This window comes from Callospermophilus lateralis, chromosome 3 (genome assembly GCF_048772815.1).
Source record: "Callospermophilus lateralis isolate mCalLat2 chromosome 3, mCalLat2.hap1, whole genome shotgun sequence".
In the NCBI taxonomy this organism is placed as follows: Eukaryota; Metazoa; Chordata; class Mammalia; order Rodentia; family Sciuridae; genus Callospermophilus; species Callospermophilus lateralis.
The window spans coordinates 12382101-12404555 of record NC_135307.1 but is presented as its reverse complement, the minus strand read 5'-3'; the positions used below and the strand labels follow the sequence as shown (position 1 = coordinate 12404555).

Below are 22455 nucleotides of genomic sequence, written 5' to 3'. Positions count from 1 at the left end.
GATGCCTGCATATGGCCGGCCTAGGAGGCCAGACCATGAGTCACAGACACAGGGACAGCAGAGCCCAGCCCCAGGGGGGCCCAGCCAGGGGCCAAGTCCTCTGCTGGAGGACGAGACACCCCAGGCCTCGCTCTCCCCAGGACTGGTGAAGCCACGGCCTCTGTCCCCCACTGGACGCTGGGCAGCAGGGGTGCTGGGAGAGGGGAGTCGATTCATGGTTCACCCCAGGCAGGACCCATGGACCCTCCCAGGGCAGCCCCAGAGCCTGCTCATATTCTCAACTCTGAGCCACCCTGAAGACAGACTGGAGGCTGGTCAACATTTCTCCCTTCTAATCAGCCCTTCACCAAGCTCAGGGAGGAGCCTGAGTAGTTAGAGTCGGGAGAGATGACGCTATTCTTTGTTCATTTGAGCTTCAACGGAAGAAAGATTCCATTTCACATACATTGGGATTCAGGACATTTTGTTTGAAGTCCTCACTACTATTAAACTTTTTGTAACCACCCAGATTGTCCAACCTGCTCACTGAAAGAGAAACAAGAAGCCCAGAGAGGACCTGGGAGTTGCCTGAGGACACACAGCATGAAGGGCAGAACCCAGAGCCAGGGTCCCAGTGTTCCTTGTGGACTCCGGTCCATGCTCCCTCCACACACCAGGAGGAGCCTGGGGCTGCGGGGCTGGGGGGGCGGGAGGAGTGGGCCCGGGGCTCAGGTATTCATGCAGCTGGTTTAAGGGCTTCTGGAAGCCTCAGTGGGCGAACTGAGGTGACTCATGGTCTCACCCATACCCCAAAGCACACCCCATGAAGCCACTCCTGGCTCAGTCATTCCTCCAAAGAGGGAGGAGGGAGGCCTCACACATCCCGAATTGAGCAATGGAGGAGGAGTCAGAAGTCCAGGGGTCCAGCCTTACCTACCCAGCAGCTCTGCAGCTCTGGGCTGCTCCTGTCACTTCCCTGGCTGTAAAAAACAAAACAAAAAATACCAGCCTGTGGTCCCAGCTACGTGGGCCGACGCAGGAGGATGGCTTGAGCCCAGGAGTTCAAGGCCAGCCCGGACAATGTAGTGAGACCCATCTCAAAGCAAAACACAAAGCCAGAAACTTTCCAAAAAGCAAATAAGCCCATGGGGGCATGCACAACATGCATATGGCTACAACCACGCATATGGCTCCGGTAGAGCGAATTCAGAACCAGCTCTGCAGTCAGACACCTGGGACTAAATGAAAATCGCTTGCATGCGGTGTAGATTTGGGCAAATAACTTAATCTCTCTGTGCTTCAGTGTCTTCATCTGTAAAATACGGATAGTAAAAACAGGATCTACCCCCATGAACTAAGAAAATCAAGTAAGATAATATGTCTTCAGAGTTTGGGACGCTGCCCAACAGGGAGTGCTCTGTGTCACTGGCCACCTGCAAACAAATGCTATTGCTGCTGCTCCTTCAGCTTCTATTGACCCCATGGTCCCTACTCACTGTATGATACTCCATTGAAGACAGGTGTTGGTCTGTCCAGAAGCCCAGCCTGGGGCCTGGGGCACAGGGTAAGGGTGGGGAGGAGAATAGTCTCCTGGAAGTACTAGTACAGATGCCCCCACCTTATGATGGGGTTACACCTGAAATCAAGACGATGATAAGCCAGATGTTTGTTCAACACACCCGCCATCCACACACACCCCATTTAGCCACCCGGCACTCGGCAGAGCCTCCGTTACTTTTCCTTCTGATCACAGTTGACCGGGAGCTGCCCAGCATCCTAAAGCAGTATCAGGTGAATATTCCAAGCCCAGAAAAGATCAAAATTCAAAACTCCAAGAATCTTTTCTACCGAATGTGATCGCTTTCACACCATGGCAAAGTACAACCAAGTTGGCACCTGTACTCTTAAAATGGGTGTGTGCCCTGGGGTATGCATGTCGGAGTACCCCCACCCCCACCATAAGCACAGTAGCTCCTCCAGGGGTCAAGTGAATGGATTTTCGAATGACAAATGCTCCTCGTTTGAGGCTCAATAATAATGAGCTTGCCAATGTGAGTCACCCACACCTGGTTCATCGTCTGTTCCTCCTACACACCCCTACAATTCCAGAGCCACAGCGTCAACCATGCTGAAAATTCAGCCATTCAATAAACATCAATTGGGTGCATGGCAACCTACTGACTCATGAGCCGGAAGGGGGTAAAATATTAGTGGCTAGACACGGGTGGCAGGTGTCTTGACGTTATTGGACACATGTTTCTTAAGTGCTTGTCTAGTCTGATCTTGAGCAAACTATACTTATGTGACCTTGTTTATGAATTAATGAGGGCCAGCTAATATTTCAGGAGACTTCAGTTTGCTATTTTAGTTAAAAGCCCTTCAGGCTTGACAAATGAGGACCTAGTCTTCACTGGGTTGGGCTAACTCTTAGGCTAGTTAAAAGTCTTTCTGTATCTTTAAAAAGGGGAGGCATCCTGTCAAATGGGCCCTGAAACATAGGCTGAAGGCGCGTGAAGTCCCACCCACTTTCTGTGACGCCTTATGTTTCGGCTTCTGATTGCTCACTTCCGACGTCAATCCCAGGGCGTGTGTCTTGCTGGGACACAGTGGCGGTCTAACCTTTGCTTTGCGGAGCGGTCGGGTGTATTCTCCGCACGCCCCCCACGCCCTCGAGGCCCCCGCCGCCCGACCCAACGGTGGAGCCGACCAACGCCTCCCGCGGCACCCTCCCGCACCGGATCGCTCCTCGCTGGGGCGGGACGTGGCCCGACGGCGCCGGTCACTATGGTCAGTGTTCAGGGGGGAAACGGGAAAGGGTGCGGGGGCGGGGTCGCCGCCTCCAGAGCGCATGTGCACTCGCGAGACTGGGGTCGGCGCGAGGGTCATTCTCCAGCGCTGTCCCCGCGGCGTTCCCACCCCCCGGGAATACTAAATCGGAACGGGTACTGGGGCCCCGGTACGCGTTCCCCTGTTCCCTAGGGATGCCCAGCAGAAGAGCCCAGCTGGACCGAGGTCCCCGGGCTGGCACATCGGCCCCAGGTGGCCCATGAAGTCGCGAGGTAGGCACCCCGACAGGGGTGGTGTGTGGAGTGGGGATGGAGGGGGTGCTCCAAGGCTATGGTTGTCCCCTCTTTGTTAAGTAGCCCTCCCGCCCTAGGCTCACAGCCCCACCCACCAAGGGCTTGGCCATCAAAACCCACTCCTCTCCTGCCCCTCTGCTTCTGCCCCAGGAAAGGTCTTAGGGCTGACACGGGTGGCCAGGTCCAGGTGCATGTCCCTGTGGGTGGTTGGACTTTCACTCAGATGTCAACAGGTCTTTGTAATTAGGAGAGGCTGCCTCAAGTTGGGAGGCATGAGTTAGGGGAAAGCCGACTAGAAGAACCCCTGAGCAGAGTCCTGTCTGCACAGAAAGAGCCCCAGGAGAAGCCAGACCCGGGCTTGAGCATGTGGGGACACAGGCCAGGCAGGAGGGGCTGCTTTCCCACTGGGATGGGACTTGGGTGGAAGCTTCTGGGCTCCTGGTCCCGTGCTCTTGGTGTAACCCATCAGCACAACTTCCAGGTGGCCATGGGACTGGGCATTTTGGCCACCCAGAGCACCTTAGCCCTGCGCAGGGGCTGGGGGCTGGGTTGGGAGCTCACCTCCACCCCTTGGGAAGCCAGAGGCTTGGACCCGAGCTTTGCATATCCCCGAACTGGGCACTGCTGTGAGGGCTCCAGGAAGGGAAGCCTGGGCAGCCCTGGACTCAGCTGCAGCCTTTCTGCAGAAGCGAGTCCTGGAAACAGGTGTGCACAAGGTGCCGGTCCTTTGTGCTCGGCCTCCTCCTTCCCATGATGGGCGGAAAGCAGGTTACCACTGTAGGAAGCTGCGGGGCTGGGGCGGGGGCCAAAACCTGCTCATGGCCAGGCGTGCTCTGAGGGTAGTGTGGGCAGCCAGAGTACCTGAGCCCAGCTCTCCCAGACTAGCTGGCCTCATGCTGGGCTTGGCTGGGGGGCCTCTGGGGCATCTGGAAGCACCAATTTCCTCCTCCTTCCTGGTGCCCAGGAGTTTCCCTGCTGGTCCTGGAAGGTGGCTCAGGTGTTTTTGCATTGCCCACCAGGGAGTGGCCAGAGCTGAGGCGATGGCTGGGCCACCTGGCAGCTGGAGGCTGGCATGCCCTCTGGCCACCACTGGGTAGCAGAGTACACAGGGGCAGTAGGGGCCGGGCCTGAAGTTCTGACCTTTTTGCTGTGCAGACTTCTCTCCCATCTGCTCCCGGCTCAGGGGACCAGAAGTTAGAGGGCAAGCTGGGGACCTGAGCACCTAGGCCTGACCCTTACCCTTGGGGGTGAGGGTGCCTTGGAGGGGATGAAGTGGCTAACCCCACAGGATGCCTGCCTGGGAGTCAGGGTGGTGGCAGTGTTTAGGAATAGTACTGGAGGCTGTGCAGGTTTGCTCTCTTTTGTTCTCCTGGCATTTTATTGAGCACCTACTCTGTGCCAAGCACCATGTGGGCCCTGAGCTAGGGGTGGGTTTACAGTGTTTGAGCCTGGGTGGGGGTGGTGGTTAAAAGAGAATGTCCTTAGAAAAGATAGCTTCTTCTTTGATTTTTGCTTTCCAGGTCAAAGTCACTGGGCGAAGCCTGAGGCAAGGTCCTGGGTAGAAGCCATGAAGCCTCTTGGCAGGACGGGGGCTGCCACTGGCAGGGTCTGCAAATCGCGAGGGGTCTCGTGCTCCCTCAGGGTGCATTTTGTTCCTGATAAGTGAGGGGATGTTGGATGTGAACGGTGAGCCCAAAGGTCTCTCTGTGCACCATCTCTGGGCAGGTGCTAGGCAGTAGTGAGAGAGACACGAGCTGGTCCTCTTGGAGCTCGCTGCCCGTAGGCCAGGTGGGCTGGACCCAGGCAGTCTTGAACCAGTGACATGGCCTGAGAGGGGGCTTTGCAGGCACAGCGAGAGGTCAGTGCACTCTGGGAGAGTTGGGAAAAGCTTCACCGAGAAGGTCTTTTGAGTGGGGTGTTGGAGGATGCGTAGGAGTGTTTAGGAAGCGTCGGGTCCAGGCAGGGCTGAGGGGCTGCACAGCCTCTGTAGGCCAGGGACCTGGAGCAAGGTCAGGAGGGAGTGGGAAACCTGCTGGGGCGAGGAGGGGGGGGCCTCCTGCTATGCCGTGGAGCCTCCCTATTGCAGCGGGACCACAGCATTTTTGACAAGTAAGAGGTGGTTGATGTGGATGGTCTCTGCAGTGAGTGGACGCAGGTGGCAGGGGCCAGTCCACGACCCGCTGGCCCGGTTCGCTCTGTGCCTTAGTTTGCTGGGCTGCTGTAACACAGCGCCACACACTGGGTGTGCAGAACAATGGCGATTCCTCTCTCAGTTCCGGAGGCTGGAAGTCCCAGATCAAGTGTGTGCAGGGCCACACTCCCTCTGAGGACACTAGGGAGGCGTCTGTGCCAGGAGTCTCCCTGAGCTCCTGGTGGTTCCTTAGCTGTGGCAGCCAAACCCCGTCTCCACATTCCTGTGCGGGGGTTTCTGGGTCTAAATCTCCCCTTTTTACAAGGTCACCAGTCATAGGATGAGGGACCCACCCCACTCCAGTGTGACCTCATCTTAACATCACAGCTTCAAGGACCCTGTTCCCAAGTTAGGTTGCATTCGGGGGTCTGGGAGCTGGGACTTCAGCATAGCAATTCTGGGGGCACAATCAACTCATTTGGGTTGTCACAATGTGTCAGATGCTGGGGATCCGGCAGTGACAGGTGGAGTCCCAATGGTCATTATGTGAAAAATATTAAATCTCAAGGTTCAAGGGTGATCTTCTGTTTTAGTTAGCTTTTGCATCATCCTGACCAAAAGACCTGATGGGAACAACTTAGAGAGGAGAAGTTTATTTGGGGCTCACAGTTCCGGAGGTCTCAGTCCACAGATGGTCCAGTCATTGGTCTGTGCCCAAGGGGAAGCAGCACATCATGGGGGAGGGCCCAGGGGAGGAGAGCTGCTCTCTCCCGGCAGCTGGAAACAGAGAGAAAGAAGGGGCTGCAGGACAGATGCACCTTTCCAGGGTGTTCCCCCCCCAGTGACCCACCTCCTCCAGCCACAGCCCACCTGCCTGTGGTTACCACCCAATAATCCATTCAAGCCAGGATGGGCCAATTAGGTTCTAGTTCTCAGAATATAATCATTGTACCTCTGACTGTTCCGGCATTGTTAGCAGGAACTTCTGGGGGGACACCTCATATCCAAACTGTATCATCTTGCTCGACTCCATGACCTGCCTCCTGGACACACTGAGGCAGGAGTTGGGCCCCCAAGGCCTTGGGCAGCCATACCCTGTAGCTTTGCTTGGCTTAGACGGTGCTGCCCTCATGGAATTGGCAGTCTGTCTAGAACACAGCTGAACAAGTAAGCCCACCTGTCAGATCATGCCCTGAGAAAATAAAGCAAGATAAGGCAATAGGCGTGGGGAGAGGAGCTTCAGTCAGGTGCTCTGGGAAGGCCTCTCTAGACGTGTAAAGAGCAGAGGAGCATTCTAGGCCAAAGGAACAGCATGTGCAAAGGCCATGAGGTAGAAATGAGTTTCCCATTGGAGAACAACAAAAAAGCCATCATGGCTGGAGGTTAAGGAGAGCAAGGTGAGCAAGGGCCAAACGTGGCCAGAGCTGGGAGTTCATGGTCAGTTTAGGCCTTTCCTAAGTGAGGAAGCCATTGAAGGGTGCCTTAGTTTTGTGATGCTGTAGCAGAATATCATAGACTAGGTAATTATAATGGACAGGAAGCCACCTCTTCATACTTGATAGTGGCTTGGGAGGGGACATCTAAACCACAGCATTCTTCCCCCATACCCCATGTCCTCACATACAGAATACATTCATTCTGTCCCAGCGTCCCCAGAAATATCCATGTCCCAACTCAGAAGTCTCAAGTCCAGAGTCCTGGGTGGGGCAGGTCCCCGCCGTGATCCTGTGGGTTACACAGGTGATGCGCATTCAGCACAGTGCCCGGTCAGGCACGGGACAGACACGCCATTCCAAGAGGGAGAACAGAGGGGTGGCCAGTTCTGGTATATCCCACACCCAGCAGCATCGTCCTCTGCTCTGCAGGGTCAGCCTCATGTGGACAGGGCCAGGGCCCACAGCTGTGGCCACTGGAGCCACCCAGCCACACCCAGGCGAGGGCTCCACTGGACTGTGGGCTGCAGACACCGCGCCCAGCTGTCCCTCCGGCTCCTAGCTCCTAGCTTGCCTCCAAGGTCTTGAAATGCCTCAGGTCTTCTTTGTCCCACTGTCTCTGTGAATGGCACCTGGTCCTGCCAGCCATCCACACTGATCTCCTCTACAAAGGGCGGCTTGGCCGAGTCCTGCATTTGCTGTCCTGTGGGGACATTTCATGCTCTGCTGGCCAGACTGCAGGGTTTCCACTTCTTTAGTTATGAACTCCACCCTCGCGTCGCACGGCCTGCTGCGTCTCACCGCCTGCCTCCGCAGCCCCGGCCTCGCTGTCCGGAGGCTCCTTCCTCCAGGCCCCTTCGTCACGACCCCACCTTCCACAGGGCGCTCGGGCGCGGACACAGGTGGCGGGTTCCTTGGCGCTTTATGATGAGGATGGCCTTGCCACCCTGCTCCTCGGCACCCTCTGAGACTCACAAGCATGGCCTTCATGTCCAGGGGTCCACCGGTGTCCTCGTCATGGCCACTTAAGTAGTCTCGGAGAACCAGACTTGCCTGTGGCCCTCCTCTCCTGAGCCTCAGGAACGGCCCTCAGTGCTGCGCTCACCATCACAGAAGTGGTCCCCCGCATGCACTGTCCAGCCGCGATCTCTCTCCAGTTCCAAGGCCACTTCCATATTTTCAGGTGTGTGTCACAGCGACAGGCCACTCCTGGTTCTGACTTTGCGTCTTGGTCCGGTTGTGCTGCTGTGACAGAGTGTCGCAGCCCACGTGACTGTAACGACAGGGATTTATTTGGTGAGTGTCTGGAAGCCGGGATGTCCTGCTTGGGCGCGGGCAGCAGGCCGGGTCCTGCTGTGTGTGGACGTGGTGGAGGCGTCCTGGGGCGGAAGGGCTGGAGAGATCAAGGGGGGCATGAGTCCACTCACGGGGCAAGAGCCCTGCCTTTTAATACTGTCACAGTGGCAGTTAGGGTACATGAGCCTGGGATGGGACAGACATTCTAGCCATCGCAGAGGGTGTTGGGGAAGGGGATTCCCCATCCATTAGCAGCTCTCACTGGATGTGTGGGGACCATGTCAGGGTGAGCTGGAGGATGGGGACCATGTCGGGGTGAGCCGGAGGTCGGTGGGGACCAAGTTGGGGTGAGCTGGAGGTCCGTGGGGACCGTTTGGGGTGAGCCGGGGGTCCGTGCACACCGCTGCAGCCTCACTGGGGAGACGGCAGAGGCTCAGGCCAGACCCAGGAGCACAGCCAGTGGGGGGGAGAGTGGAAGAGGCTGGGGGTTGGGTGTGTGCTAGGGAGCTGGGAAAGCCAGCAGGTGCAAGGGGGAAGCTACTGGGGACCAGTGAACTGGAGCTGCTGCTCGGACACCCCTGTGGCTGGTGACCTTTTGAGGCCAAAGACCTCTAGGTCACCCCGACACGGTCCCCACCGACCGCCAGCTCACCCCGACACAGTCCCCCGCCCTCTGGCTCACCCCGACATGGTCCTCACACGCCCGCGGGTGAGGCCTGGCAGGAGATAGACTCTGAGAGGCCGTTGGGAGGATGTTCGTGAGCCCAGGCAGCACTTGAGCGGGCAGCACCCAGCTCAGGGCTCTGCAGAGCCAGCCAGCGCTGACCTGGGCCGGGCCCAGCTGCAGGCCTAACAGAACTTCTTAGCCAAGCCACAGAGGAGGAGCACGTTGTGTGACGTCTGTGTCCTGCCCCTCAGAACCCAGGGACATGTTGCCATGGCGAGAGGAAGTCACAGATGAGATTGAATTAAGGAGATGACACCAAGTCATCCAGGGGGTGCAGTGATGTCACAAGGGTCCTTACAAGAATAAAGAGGGCAGGGGACTTGGAGTCGGTAGACGTGACGGTGGAAGGAGGTGCCAGAGCCATGCATAGAAGGAGTGGCACACTGGGACAGGCAGCTCCCAGGAGCTGGGAGCAGCAGAGCGGCAGAATCTCCGGGCCTGGCAGGAGCCACTCTCCTCCGGTCTTACTTGCAGCCCAGTGAGACGCACTTTAGATTCCTGACCTCCAACTGCAAGAGAAGAAAATTGGGTTGTTTTAAGTCACCAGGTTTGTCCTTGTTTGTTGTAGCAGCAACAGGAAACTCAGGCTGATTGTTGAGGCTTCCAAACACTCGATCGTCACCTCATCAATGAAAGCTTTGAGGACTCGATGCATACCTGTGTCATATATCATGTCCCCAAGGAGACGTTTGCAAGGGGCATTTCCTTCTAGTGCTTGGAGCAGCCCATGGCAGAGACCCCAGCCCCAGGCAGGCAGGGCCAGGACCTCCAGAACTGACCTGGACCCTCTAAGTGGGGATGGTGCCCCAGTTCTGAACCCTGTCTTGCTGGCAGGTGAGGCTGGAGTCTACAGCCTCTTCTGGGATGATGTGGCTTGAGGTCAGGCTGTGAGGCCAGCTATGGCTGCTGGAGGCAGGGCCTGGTTAAGGAGGCTGACTCAGCCCAGGGCGAGCCAGCCCTGTCCCTGGCAGCCCAGGGGGAAGATGGGCTGGCCAGGAGCTGGGGGCGTGATGGTGGGAGTGGCACAGGCACGGCAGGGAGCCTGACCTCAGGTAGCCCTCAGGTGCACGCAGACAGGGATGTGGGGGAGGGCGGCTGCGGGCAGAGGTGTGAGCCAGAGGCCTGGCTGGAGATGCTAAAGACTGTTTCCAAGCCCAGGTGCTGTCCTCCTGACTTAATTAATCAGCATCTGTTTGCAAACCAGCAATTAAAGATCTGAAATCCTTTGATGTGGCCTGATGAGGTCTGGCAGGGCGTGGGGCATGACCCATCTATTCTCTCTCCATAACATCCTGGAAATTTTCAGCCAGGGTTTCAAAAGCAGACACTGATTAGCCTCAGCCAAGGTCAAACGCAGAGCATCCTTACCATTTCCGATTTCCGGGCTGGCACCTCAGGCACGTGTGTCGTGCGTTGTCAGTTTCTCCCTGGAGCTTGAATCTCTAGTATCACAGGAGGGGGAGGTGACTTGAGCTGTGCTGGTGGGGAGGGCGTGGGGGCTTGGGTCGTCCTGGAGGTGTACTGGGTGGAAACCCATTTGTCCCCAAATTGTCCCAGTAAACCTTTGACCACTAGGGGCCGCTAGAGGCAACCCAGGCTCCATCACCCAGGGACAGAGGAGCAGCCTGGAGCCGTTTGTCAGCTGGGTGGGTCTTAAACAGTACTGAGTCCAGAAAAAGGGTCCTCAATGTCTATAAAATAACACATGCAAATTTAGGACACCCCTGTACAGGCAGCTCTAGCACATTCTGTTTCTGCGGGGTCCCCAGAGCAGTCAGATCCACGAAGACAGATTGTCCAGAGTCAGCTGCCGGAGGAGGAAGAGGGAGCCAGGGCTTAGTGGGGATGGAGCTTCTGGTGAGGACGATGACGTTCTGGAGATGAATGGGGAGCCGGTCCCCAACAGTGTGGGCACACTTAGCACCACCAAGCTTCGCGCCTGAACGTGGTTAAACGGCACGTTTCACAACCCACGTTTTACCATAGTGACTTAAAAAGATAATGATTGAAAGATGTGCCACAGAGACCCTGGAGGGCTGAGGGTGGTGGGGCTGGGGCCCGGGAGGCAGGACGTAAACTCGGGAAAGTGTCTCGCGGAGGCTGTGCTGGTCGCGGGTTCAGGGCCCTGGGTGTGGCCCGGCCTCAGCAGTGCACAGGGCTCTGAGCTGAGTTTCCAATGGCTTCCTCGGTGTGGCTGTTTAAAATAGCTTATGTCAGTTTGTCAGAAATGCCAGGTCGACTGACGCAGGGGAACCTGGACAGGCTCCCCATGCCTGCCTCGCCCCTTCCACCTTCACCTGGAGCCGTTGGGGGGCGGTGGTGGTGGCAGTTCTCGCCATGACACGCCCATCCCAACGTACTTAGGGTTGATTCCCCGAGCTCCTCTCCGCTCCTCCCTCCCCAGACACTAAGTAACAGGCCATCGGGGGTCCTCCTGGGGCCTCCCTTCCCCAGAGTGTTGGTTCCCTGTGTGTCTGGGGCAGTCCAGGAACAAGCAGCGATAAGTACGGTCATTCTGCTTTTTAATTCATCATGTTAAGAACCCCAAGTTGTTATGTTAAGCCTTTTGTTTGTTTGTTTGCTTGTTTGTGTTTTGGTACCAGGGATTGAACTCAGGGACACTCGACCACTGAGCCACATCCCCAGCCCTGTTTTGTTTTTCATTTAGAGACAGGGTCTCACTGAGTTGCTTAGTGCCTTGCTTTTGCTGAGTCTGGCTTTCAACTCACGGTCCTCTTGCCTCAGCCTCCTGAGTCACTAGGATTACAGGCGTGTGCCACCGTGCCCGGCTCATGTTAAGCCTTTTGCAAGGTGTGACAAAGTTGTTAGTGAGGTGGAGTCCCCAGGGTTGTCTGCTGGTCATCTTGCAGCTACTCAAGGCCCAGAGACTTGGAGAGCTTGAGGACTGGAGCTTCAGGGGTCCCATGGGCACTTGGCACAGGCAGGAGTAGGACTGGCCCCTGCCTGCCCTGCACGGTGCATTCCCCTATGCCCTGGCCTCCTTCTTCCTCAGAGAGCTGCGGAACTTTGCGCTTGGCCTTCCTGGTGGCTTGGCATAGCAGAATGTCCCCGGGCTTCAGTTACACAGCAAGGCATTCAATCACTTCCCAGCAGAGGGCGCCAGACCACGACACCAGCATGGGTTCAACAATACTCACTGCACAAGATGGCTGTGGTCATTAAGTCACACAATGGGGATATGGCATCCTCTGTTCCAGAGTTTGGCTCATAGTAGGTGCACAAAAATGGCATATGTTAGCTTTCAATCTCATGGTTGTAGGATGGCTGCTGTAAAATAGACATTGCATCTGCATTAGAAGTAGGAAGGAGGAGGATGGAATAGAGCATGCCATCTCTCTTTATCCAGAACCAGAAATGGTCTCAGAAGCCCTCCGCAGATTTGTGTGGGTGTGGTTGGCCAGCCCTTGTCACACAGCTGCCCATAGCTAGCTACAGGGAGGCTGGGAGCATGAGTGGGAGAGAGGTGGGTGGTCATGGCCTACCCGGTCATTTCTCATCATGTTGCCAGAAAACTGGGATCTCTGGGTGGGGAAGAAATGGGTAACCGCTGAGGGGACAGCAGCCTGCAGTCACTGCCTGAGCGCCACCACAGTGTCAGGGCAGAAGGGAGCAAGGAGCCTGAGACTGACTTTGCAAAGGAGCAGAGTATAGAATGGAAACTTCTAGAAATGAACCCAGACCTTTGTACCTCAGGCCCTGTTTGGGAAGACTTTCTCTTGCTCTCTGGGGTGACAGCTTCTCCCTGATCCCCTGGGGAGCTGCCAACCCCCCAAGTCTGGGGGAGGGGAGAAGAGGGACACATGCGGGTTCCAGGGGAGCCCAGGCTGGCTCTGCAGGGTGGCTTTTATTTGTTCACTCACAGACTCCTTATCCCTCCCTGTGCCAGGCCCCGTGATGAGCCCTGGGTCTCAGGACACTGGAAAAGGCAGACAGTCTGACGAAGGGAGGCCAAGTGGCACTGGAGACATGGAGGTGGGGACAACCCTGCCTTCTAGCAATGACCCTTGCCAGTCCCAGCACCTATTCCCTGGTCTGATGCTGGGTGTAGGAATTGGGGCCAGAGAAGGTCGTTATCAGAAGTTTGGAGTCTGTCCCTGTGGGGACAGGAGCGGCCATAGGAGTCACCAAGGCCCCACTGCTGCTCTGGCTCTGCAAGCTAGTCATCACGACCCCAGGAAGGCTTCTCCCAGCGGCGTCAGGGTTTGTGACATCAGAGGCACTTCGGGGTGTGCCCGTTACTGAGTCAGCCATAGGCCGACAGGCCACTCAGAGGCCCAAAGTGAGAGACAAGCTGAGCGACAGCTAGGTGTCAGGGTCGGGGGCACAACTGGTGGGGTACTGGGTTTCCATTACAGAAATACCGTGCACAGCCTTCCAGCTGGGTACCCTGTGTGACACTGGCCTCCCTGGGTTGCCGGAGCGCTCACTCTGACCCAGGAAATGTGAGTGGCCTGAGTAACACTTCCCCTGGCCGTGTTTTCATGGTGACGTGAGGGTGGATCTGGGGCAGGTTGGAGGCAGGAGTGGAGGCCCGAGGCCTTGGGAAGCTGGCAGAGCAGATTCTCCCGTGGTTTCCCTGGCCCTGGGAAAAGGCCCTTCCCCGCCCGCTGAGTTCTCAGCCCTGGAGAGACCAGGCTCTGGGAAGCCAGTCCATCTTGACTGGACTTGACCTTGACTTAGCTGGGCTGCAGCGTGAGCTTTGCCAGGAGGCCGTGTGGGGAGATGTCTGCTGCATGACCCCAGATCTCCAGATCCTTCTGACACCTCTCGACCTCCCCCAGCTGCCAGCGGGGGCCTCCTCACTACGGGCTTTTCCCTAGACATGAGCCTGGTCGGGTGGAGGGGCCTGGGTGCTCTCACCTGTGTGTGTGACAGTGGCCTTGGCAGGGGCTGGATGTACAGGAATGTTTGAGTGAATGTCCAGGCAGGATGGAGGCGCAGGTTGGAGGTTTTATGTTTTACAAAATGGGTCAGTCTGCAGGTCACAAGTGACTTTCCTCAGAACCAGAGATACCTCTTCACCATGCTGATCCCGACCATCCCTGTCCTGGCACTGTGACAGTCCAGGTGGGCATCTAGGATGCTGGCCATGTGCCCAGGCTGGAAGCTCAGAGGCCATCCACCAGGTAATGGCCAGGTGACCCCGTCGGGTGCTTTTGAAATCATCACAGCAGTTCTACCTTCCTTGTCTTTCAGAGTGAAACATCTTTCAACCTAATATCAGAAAAATGTGACATTCTATCAATTCTTCGGGATCATCCTGAAAATAGGATCTATCAGAGGAAAATTCAGGTGAGGAGGGGACAGGGAGGCTGGGGGTCCTAGATGGAATGGACTGGAGTCAGGGGTCAAGAAGGTGCCGCTTTGAAGTCTAAGAGTCTAGCTTGGGTTCCTGGGCCGATTAAAACACTCCAGATTATTCAGCAAGAAATCTATTCCTTGTTTTGTTGTTTGTTTGTTTGTTTGTTTTTAAATGACATTGTTTTAAAAGCTGAGCACTATCCCAGGTGCTCAGTTCGCTCACTAAGCTTCATTACTGCTGAGGGCAGGGACTGTGCATCCCCACTTTACAGCTGGGGAAGCCAGGGCACCGTCAGAGTCTGCTCCTGAGCGGCCGAGTTGGAATTTGGACTGGGCAGCCTGATTTCCTGGGTCGTATTCAAAACCAGTGCACCAGGGGACCTCTCAGGAAAAGGAGCCTCCTGGGGGCTGTGAGGCTCCCTCTGGGGACAAGGACAGGGAGGAGCAAGGCCCCTCATCTTGGGCAGATTCCTCCACTCCTCTCACCAGGGTGGAATGGGCTTGCTCCGGCACTGACAGGAAGTGCTGCCCAGCCCCCCAACCCTTCTTTTAGTTCTGTAGACCCAAGCTGCTAGGGGCTCCCTCATGGGGCAGGTGTCCTTCAGCAGCTCAGGGTGGTGGCAGTGGGTGGCTAAAGATCTACAGGCCTCCCCAGGGTGCACTGTCCCGGGGCAGGAGCCAGGCACTTCCTGCCACCCCACCAACCTTCTCAGGTGGCCCAGGCTCTGAGCCTCTCATCTCTATGATGGGACCTGGGGTTCCTGACCCCTTGAAAACCACGCTTTGCTGGCGGAACCCTGACTCGGCCCCATGGGATAGGAAAGGGGATCCAGGCCACTCGCAGCCAGGAGCAGAGTCCCATGGAGTGGCATGGCCTTCCTCTGTCCTGCAAGGAATATCTGCAGGACTGTCCACATGGCCGTGTGCATCGAGGAGGCCCATCTTCCCACCTGCAGCACCAGTGCCCACCGGCAGCTCCGCTGACCCCCTGGCCCATGCCTGTCTGCTCACACGAGCCACCCCCCACCTCCCGGAAGCTCTCCCTGATTGCTGCAGTTGGTGTGGATGTCCCTGCCCCAAGTCACCCCTTCTATCACCATCACTCAGCTGCCTGTCACCTCCCCTACTGCAGGCTGCCTGGGGACAGGCCAGGGTCCTCCATGCCTGACACTCAGGCCATGTCAGTGTATTTGTGCATTTGTGAATGAGCGCAGGTGGGCAGCAGGGAGCGAGTAGGTGTTACCTGGGAGGAAAGTCACTGTCACATGTTACTGCAAATGTCCTCATGTCCTTCTCTCCCTGGACCACAGGAACTCAGCAAAAGATTCACCGCAATCCGCAAGACCAAAGGGGATGGGAACTGCTTCTACCGGGCCTTGGGCTATGCCTACCTGGAGTCTCTGCTAGGCAAGAGCAGAGAGATCCTCAAGTGAGTGGGTCGTGGGGTGGCGTGTCCCTGGGTTCTCTGTGCTGGGTCGGCCCTGGCTCTCCTGGAGGGGAGCGAGTGGGCTGCACGGGTGGCAAGTTGTTGGCGCTGGGGAGCCTGCTGCCCTCTGTGGTAGAGGCAAGGGCTGCCCAGAGCTCTGTGACCTTCCAGGAGCTTGGCAGCCCTGTGCACCCCTGCACTCTGACCATCCTGTCCATAGTGCCCCAGGAAGGCTGCATGTCTGCTCTGTAATTCCCTCTCCCCAGGGAGTGGTGGCCTGCTGTTGTCGTGGGCATTAAGTGGCCGGCTCCTGTGAGTACTTAGACCCTGACGCGTGCACCATGTCAGCTCTTTTGTCATGCTGTTGGCCCATGGCACAGAGACCCCCACATGGATGGGGAGCTAACCCGAGGGTTTGCCCCCCTCAGCAAGACCTGCGGGTCACTCATCTCCACGTGCCCCAGGCCTGGCAGAGAGGAGCCCACAGTCTTGGTGAGGAGTGAATGAGGCAGGGGCTCAGGGGTGGGTGGCCCAGGGGCAGAGGGGAGAAGGAGTGGGGGGCAGGGATCCAGGAGCAGAGCTGTGTGCTCTAGCCTTGCCGGGGGGAAAAAATGTGTGGACCCAGAGAGCTGCAGCGGCCTCCTGGAGCGCTGCCAGTGCCCAGGCCACAGCTGGGGACAGGCAGGGGCCACCATGAGGCTGCTGCAGGCCAGACCCTCAAGTCCCCCTGGGACCTGACTGAAGGTGGTGCTGGTGGGCAGAGTAACAGCAGCCACAGCAGTAGAAAGTCCTGTCCTCACACAGCCCTGCAGTGGAGGTCTGTAGGCGCCCATGTGCGTGCAGACGGGGCCTGAGGCCACAGCTTGATGGAGTTGGGGAGCTGTGGGCAGAATCCAGCTCTGTGTCTGTGCACTCCCCTGCGGCACCTCCTGGTCAAATCAGGGTCTCAGGTGTGTACGGCCCGGAAGTGACCAAGAAGCCTTTGGCAGGAACGTGCACTCCTGTTTTAGCTCCCCCACCCCGAGGCTCCCAGGCCTTGCCCAGCTCGCGGCTTCTCCAGCCGTGGCAGGCTCTTGTGACGCCTTCTGCTTCCCAGGTCCTTGTCAGCATCTGGTCACCTTCCAGGGGACAGGCTGCTGGGCTGGAGAACTGAGCATGGCAAGGGGCTGCGTGTGCACCTCACTCGGTCCCTGCGTGGCACGCAGCCCTTCCCCCACAGCCTGCGGTTCCTTGGTTCTGCGTCTTGTCCCTGCTGTCAGCTCTGGGTGTCTTGGAGCCAGGGGTCAGGCAAGGGGCTCCTTGTTCTGCTCCCGCCAGCATCATGGCAGGTGCCAGGCAGGCTCAGTGTGAGAGGCTCCGCAAAGGAGCAGAACTCAGAACAAGACCATGGATGGTGACCGGTGACCGGGTCCTGGCAAGGGTTTAATAGCTGTAGGGTGGGGGTGGGGCAGGGCCCCATCCATGGAGTTGGCTGATTTCTGTGGTGTAAATACCAGCAAAGAGTTGGGAAGAAACCAAAGTACCACACATGGTAGTCCCTACTGTGTGCCCACCAGACACAGTAGGCCCGTGACCTCATGAGTATAGGTGACACCAGGTAAATTAGAGAATGATGATGACCTTGAGTATTTGTCTTCTTTGTTTTTTAGTATGTGGTATTTCATCGTAAGTTTATACCTTTTGGGTTTTAATAATGACCATGTGAACACCTGGCTGCAAACTCAGCCCTCGCGAGTGGGTGCACACCAGCTCTGGCAGCCCCTCAGGCGTGTCCTGCAGAAGGTCGCAGGGGCTTCAGGAGGAACATGCCAGTGGGGAATGGCAGTGGGGTCCCGTGGCTTGCTGTTGGGTTGCCTGTGAGGTGCCAAGGGACATCCCTGTGGAGGTCTGTGTGCCATGGGCAGAGCAGGAGCATTCCATGAGAGAAGTGTGTTGGTCACTCCAAAGGTCCCCATGGATGGGGGAGGCAAGTGCAGGTTGCATGGAAGTGAGAAGGTGGGGCCACAGAGACAAGGAGGAGGGACAGCAGGCCTCTGAGAGAGGGGGACAAGTCCCTCACCTCCTCCACTGCAGCACGGTAGATGCCTCCCGGGTGGTCACGTGGGGACAGGAGATGGTCAGTGTGGAGTGCTTGGAGAGGTGGACGGGTGCTCTGCCTGTACCCCCTCGGTGTGTGTGGGGTTGGCATGGGCTGAGCAGTGGTCATTCATGGAGGCACCCTGTGTTCTCCCGTAATCACCCAGTCTACTGGCCTTCAGGTTCAAAGAGCGTGTCCTGCAGACTCCAAGTGACCTTCTGGCTGCCGGCTTTGAGGAGCACAAGTTCCGAAACTTCTTCAATGCTGTGAGTTCACCAGGGCCACACTGCAGGGGAGCCAGGGCCCTCCACACTGTGGAGCGGGCAGGAGTGCCCTGCTGAGCCCTGGGCCTGCAGCTCTGCGCCTGAGACCTCTGGCTCCTCCCATCTGGGCCTCGGGAGGTTCAGGATTGCTCCTGCAGGTGGCATGTGTGGGCACAGGGGGCCTAGTGCCCTGCCCTCCTTGCTGTCCCCATCTACTAGTAAAGGGGCAGCTTCCAGGACTCCTAGCCCTGTGCCATGCTGAATGTGAGGTGGAGGAACCGTGCCCATGTGGTGGAGGGGCCTGTGCCTGTCCCTTGCAGCGCCTCTGGTCTGACACACTGACCCCATTGCTTGGCCTTGGCAGACTCTAAGAATGCTGTCCTCCCACGGCCCGAGAATCTCAAAGTGAACCCCTAGGGAGCCCCTGGGTGGGTTCTGCTGGGTCTCCCCTGCTGACGGCCAGTGGGGTGCAGTTTTACAGTGTGGTGGAGCTGGTGGAGAGGGACGGTTCCGTGTCCAGCCTGCTCAAGGTATTCAACGACCAGAGCTCTTCCGACCACATCGTGCAGTTCTTGCGCCTGCTCACATCAGCCTTCATCAAGAACAGAGCCGACTTCTTCCGGCACTTCATCGATGAGGAGATGGACATCAAGGACTTCTGCACTCATGTAGGTCCCCAGGGTCTCAGGCCTTGGGGAAACAGCCCCACCTCTGGGCTCTGCACTTGTCCATCTGTTGCAAACTTTAGCACCACTGTCCCTGGCCAGGGGATGGTGGGCTTCAGGTCTGCACTTGCAATTCAAATTGCGCTGGGTTCGCAGCAGCACCCTGGCCTCCTGGAGCTGTCTGATCCAGGTGACTTAGGGCAAGTCACTTTCCCACCCTGGGCATTTCCCTCTGGAAAACCAGGGCTTTGGACCAGCCTATTTACAGAATCTCAGAGTCACCTTGGCCCCGAGATATGTTTTTGGTTAATGGTGTATTTTTCTGAAGGAGGGGCCAGTATTTAACAATTGGGTAATTTTTATATGAATATCTGGATGTCTAAAAAATCAGAAGATCAAGCCCGAGGCCCTAACTCTTCATGGCAACAGCAGTAGGCCCTAAGTAGCAGCTGATCTGACCTCTCTGTGGGACACATCTGCCACCTCTACTGCCTTTCTCCATGGCCTCGTCAGCATCCAGACTCAGATACTCACCCACCCACCCTCTGGCCTGTCTCCCTGAGCACTTTGGCCTGGAAGCCTTTGATGACAGGGTCCTGTCATCCCTGAGTCTTTGATGACAACCTGAAAAGTTCCAGCCCCCTTTTCAGATTCCTCATCTGGAATTCCGCATCTGCAGCTCCAGTGATCTCCCACTGAGTCGCTTCCTCTAGAGCCTCAGCCTCCTCTGCAGTGAGGTCAGCTCCTACCTCACGCATGGTTGTGAGATCCTGTCCCCAGCACAGAGGCTGTGACTGTGGCCCAGAGAGCCAAGGATGAACCCACCCGTCCTCTACAGGGCCTCCCTCTTACGCTGGCTTGTTTTTCATTTTGGCTTTGCAGGAAGTGGAGCCCATGGCCATGGAATGTGATCACATCCAGATCACAGCCCTGTCCCAGGCGCTGAACATCGCCCTGCAAGTGGAATATGTGGACGAGATGGACACCGCCCTGAACCACCACGTGTTCCCCGAGGCCGCCATCCCTTCCGTGTACCTGCTCTATAAAACATCCCACTACAACATCCTCTATGCAGCTGATAAACATTGATTAATTTTAGGCCACGCAGTGGAACCTTCACCTCACGGGACTGCACTCTAAATGGAACATGCCGGCTTTTCAGTTTTTTAAGCGATTTGGACTCTAACTAGAACATGTACAGCCTTTTGGGCAGAGCCATGGGAATGAGGCCTGCCCACTATGGATGGTGGTAACTTCGTGTATTTTTTGTATTTATTTTATGAAGGATCAAATACCTTCTAACTCTGGGCCAGAAAACCAGGACCCCTGGCTCCGCATGCCAGCCAGTAACCGTGAGACCCTGTGTGGGTCACCTGCCCTCTTTGGACCTGTTTGTTCATCTGGAGGAGGTTCCTGCCAGTGTGGACATTCTGTTGTGTAAAAACGAGGAACTCATGTTTCTCCTTGCCAGGTCCAGGAGGCAAACCTCAAGTCAGCTATTGACTTGGTGATTGACCTGAAGCTGTCAAGGTCAGTGCAATCTTGTCAGGCTGGGCTTGCTGGATAGCTGACTGAAGGTGAGGGCTTCCTTGTGGTTCCTTCCATTCATGATGGGCCTGTTTTCCCACCCTTCACTTACAGAGAAAGAGAGACTTTTATACCAAAGTCCAGCAAAGGGCCTTTAGCCTTCAGAATGAAACTCAGGTTGTTGGAGTCCCTCTACCTCTCAGGGGAGAACAGCCTGGCTTTTAAAGACTAGATGAAGTCTAGGGTCTGCACCCAAATCTGTGTGTGCATGGCTGGGACTAGGAAGCCTCAAGTGTCCTGCCAGCCCCAGTAAGTCCTAGACTACATCAAGGAAGGGGAGCTTGCAGCTGTGGACTCCAGATGAACAGTCATTTTGCAAGGCAGTCTTTGGCTCCTTCCTCCCACCCGTTTTCTTTATGGCCTGACGAGGGGTTGGTGGGAGAGAACAGAAGAGCAGCCGTGGACGCTGGCAGGAGATTTCCTTGAAGATGGCCTGGCAGTCCTGGCTAGCGGCTTCTTCACTCGTCCACCTGGACATGCCCCCTACTTAGGAAGCTCCTCGCCCTGCTGCCCCAGGACCCCTATGAGTCCCCCCCCAGGCTGGCAGGCAACATCCCAACAGTGGAGCATAATGGCACTGGCTGGTTTGCGGTGCTGCCAACCACCTGTTTGCTGCAGGATTACAGGGAGACAGAGGGTGTAGAATCACCTTCTGGGGTCCCTATTTAATGGAAGGCCATTTTCTCACAGGTTTCATTGTGCAGGGATTTGTTAGAATCTATTGGTGCTACTGAGGGAGTCTGCTGACAGTCTACGCAGGACTGGGCAGCAGACTCCTAAGTCTTGACACAATCGTCACATTTGTATCACTCTTGCCTTGATGAAAGCCAGCAGCACTCTCAGAGTTGAGGTGCTTTAGTTCCCGGTGGGCCCTGGTTCCCACTGTCCTTCATTGGCATTTGGACCCACGGGCTCAAGCTAAGTGATTATGTCCCTCTTTCACAGGATGCCACCTGTCATCTCTATATTTGTTATAACCCACCCTGCTCTGGGTAGGACAAGTACCCAAGACAGGTACCACAAGACTTGGTGTATCTTCTGGTATCATCTGCCAGACAAGATCCCAGGGTGTCCTTTTCCACACTGAAGGGCATGAACACATGATGCTGGCTAATACCCAGGCCGCTTCAGGGGGTTGTGAGATGGGTCCTGGGCACTCCAGCTGAGCTCTTAAGCACAGCAGAAGCCAGCCCTAGCTACCAATTCACTGCTTTTGTGGCTGTGATATTCTGTGTGGCTCACTTGACCTTGGCTTCCAGGCCAAGGTCAGGTGAGCCACACAGAGGAGCTGCACTGGGTCCTTTTCTAGGAGAGAATCAGCCAGTTAGGAGGAGGATGCCCACAATCTGGCAGAAGCAGGTCATGTCATGTCATCTCCGTGGTTGTATCCTCTGGTTTTCTCCTTTTACATAAACCCACCAGCCAAATTCAAACCACCTGCCCTCATTGCCTCCACATCTTCCCTCAGACCTTTGTCTCAGGGAAAGAACTGGGGAGGAAGAGATGTGGCAAGACTCAGGAAGCCATGTGGTCACCTGGTTTGTCTTAGTGGTGTCAGGTTGGCACCCCCACTTCCTGGGTGACCTGCTGTTCCCACAGAGCCGCCTCTTTCCAGACCAAATGCTGGAAGGAAGTTGCTTTTAGGGCGTGAATTACAACTGCATGTGTATGCTTTTTTTCCAGAGGAAATAATTGAGGGAACTATTTAGCAACAGGAGGAGCAGTATCCGTGCTTTGGGCTGGTTTCCCATTTTAAGCACAAATGAAAGGGCTCTAAAACCTGACACCTGGGTTCAAATTCCAGCTGTGCCTCTCATCACTTGTGTTGTTCAAGTCTTTTCACCTCTCTGAACTCATCCTCACATTTGCAAGAGAGACAGCAGGTATCACAGTGGTGAGATCACGTATATGAAAATATGTCACACCTGACCTGTCGGTGCTCTACCCATAGGACACAGGGAGCACAGCACTGCTAGATGGGGAAACCTGCCACCTTGGTAGTGACTGTGGCTTCCCCAACAGTAGGAACGTCAGGGGAACCATCAGACAAGTCTAAGCCAACACGCTGCCACCATGAGCAGTAGTGGGAGGCAGGGGCTGTGGCCCAGTGAATACTCAGAGGTCACACCCTGCTGCTTCCCTGGGCAGACAGTGAAAAGTTTCCTAACATTAAAATGTTTTCCATAAACAACTTTTGTCCCAGCTTCTTTGAGTACCTGGCATGTCCCCAAGGGCTATACCATCCTGCTACAGGGCTCTGTGTGGGAGTGAACTATGCAGGAAGAATGTTCCTTATTTAATGGGTGGTCCAGGACACTCAGGAGGCTCTGCCCACATGATCTCTCCCAAACCTCTCCACACCAGCTGAGAGAACAGCCTGGAAAGCTGGCTCTCTCAAGAATCTATGTCTGGCCTATGACAATGACTTTAGGCCTCCCATGGCCCAGGTGCTCCTCAGGCACCTTAAAC

The 22455-nt window shown here is 56.3% G+C and overlaps 1 protein-coding gene across 1 annotated transcript; it reads left to right on the top strand.

The window, feature by feature from the left end:
• The first annotated feature begins 2606 nt into the window (after positions 1-2606).
• On the top strand, positions 2607-19744 carry Otub2 (OTU deubiquitinase, ubiquitin aldehyde binding 2). The gene is made up of 6 exons (XM_076847999.2): positions 2607-2766; positions 13864-13959; positions 15279-15397; positions 17653-17737; positions 18208-18402; positions 19282-19744. Exons 1-6 carry the CDS (start codon positions 2764-2766, stop codon positions 19486-19488), a joined length of 705 nt encoding a protein of 234 aa, XP_076704114.1. The 5' UTR covers positions 2607-2763; the 3' UTR covers positions 19489-19744.
• The last annotated feature ends 2711 nt before the right edge of the window (positions 19745-22455 follow it).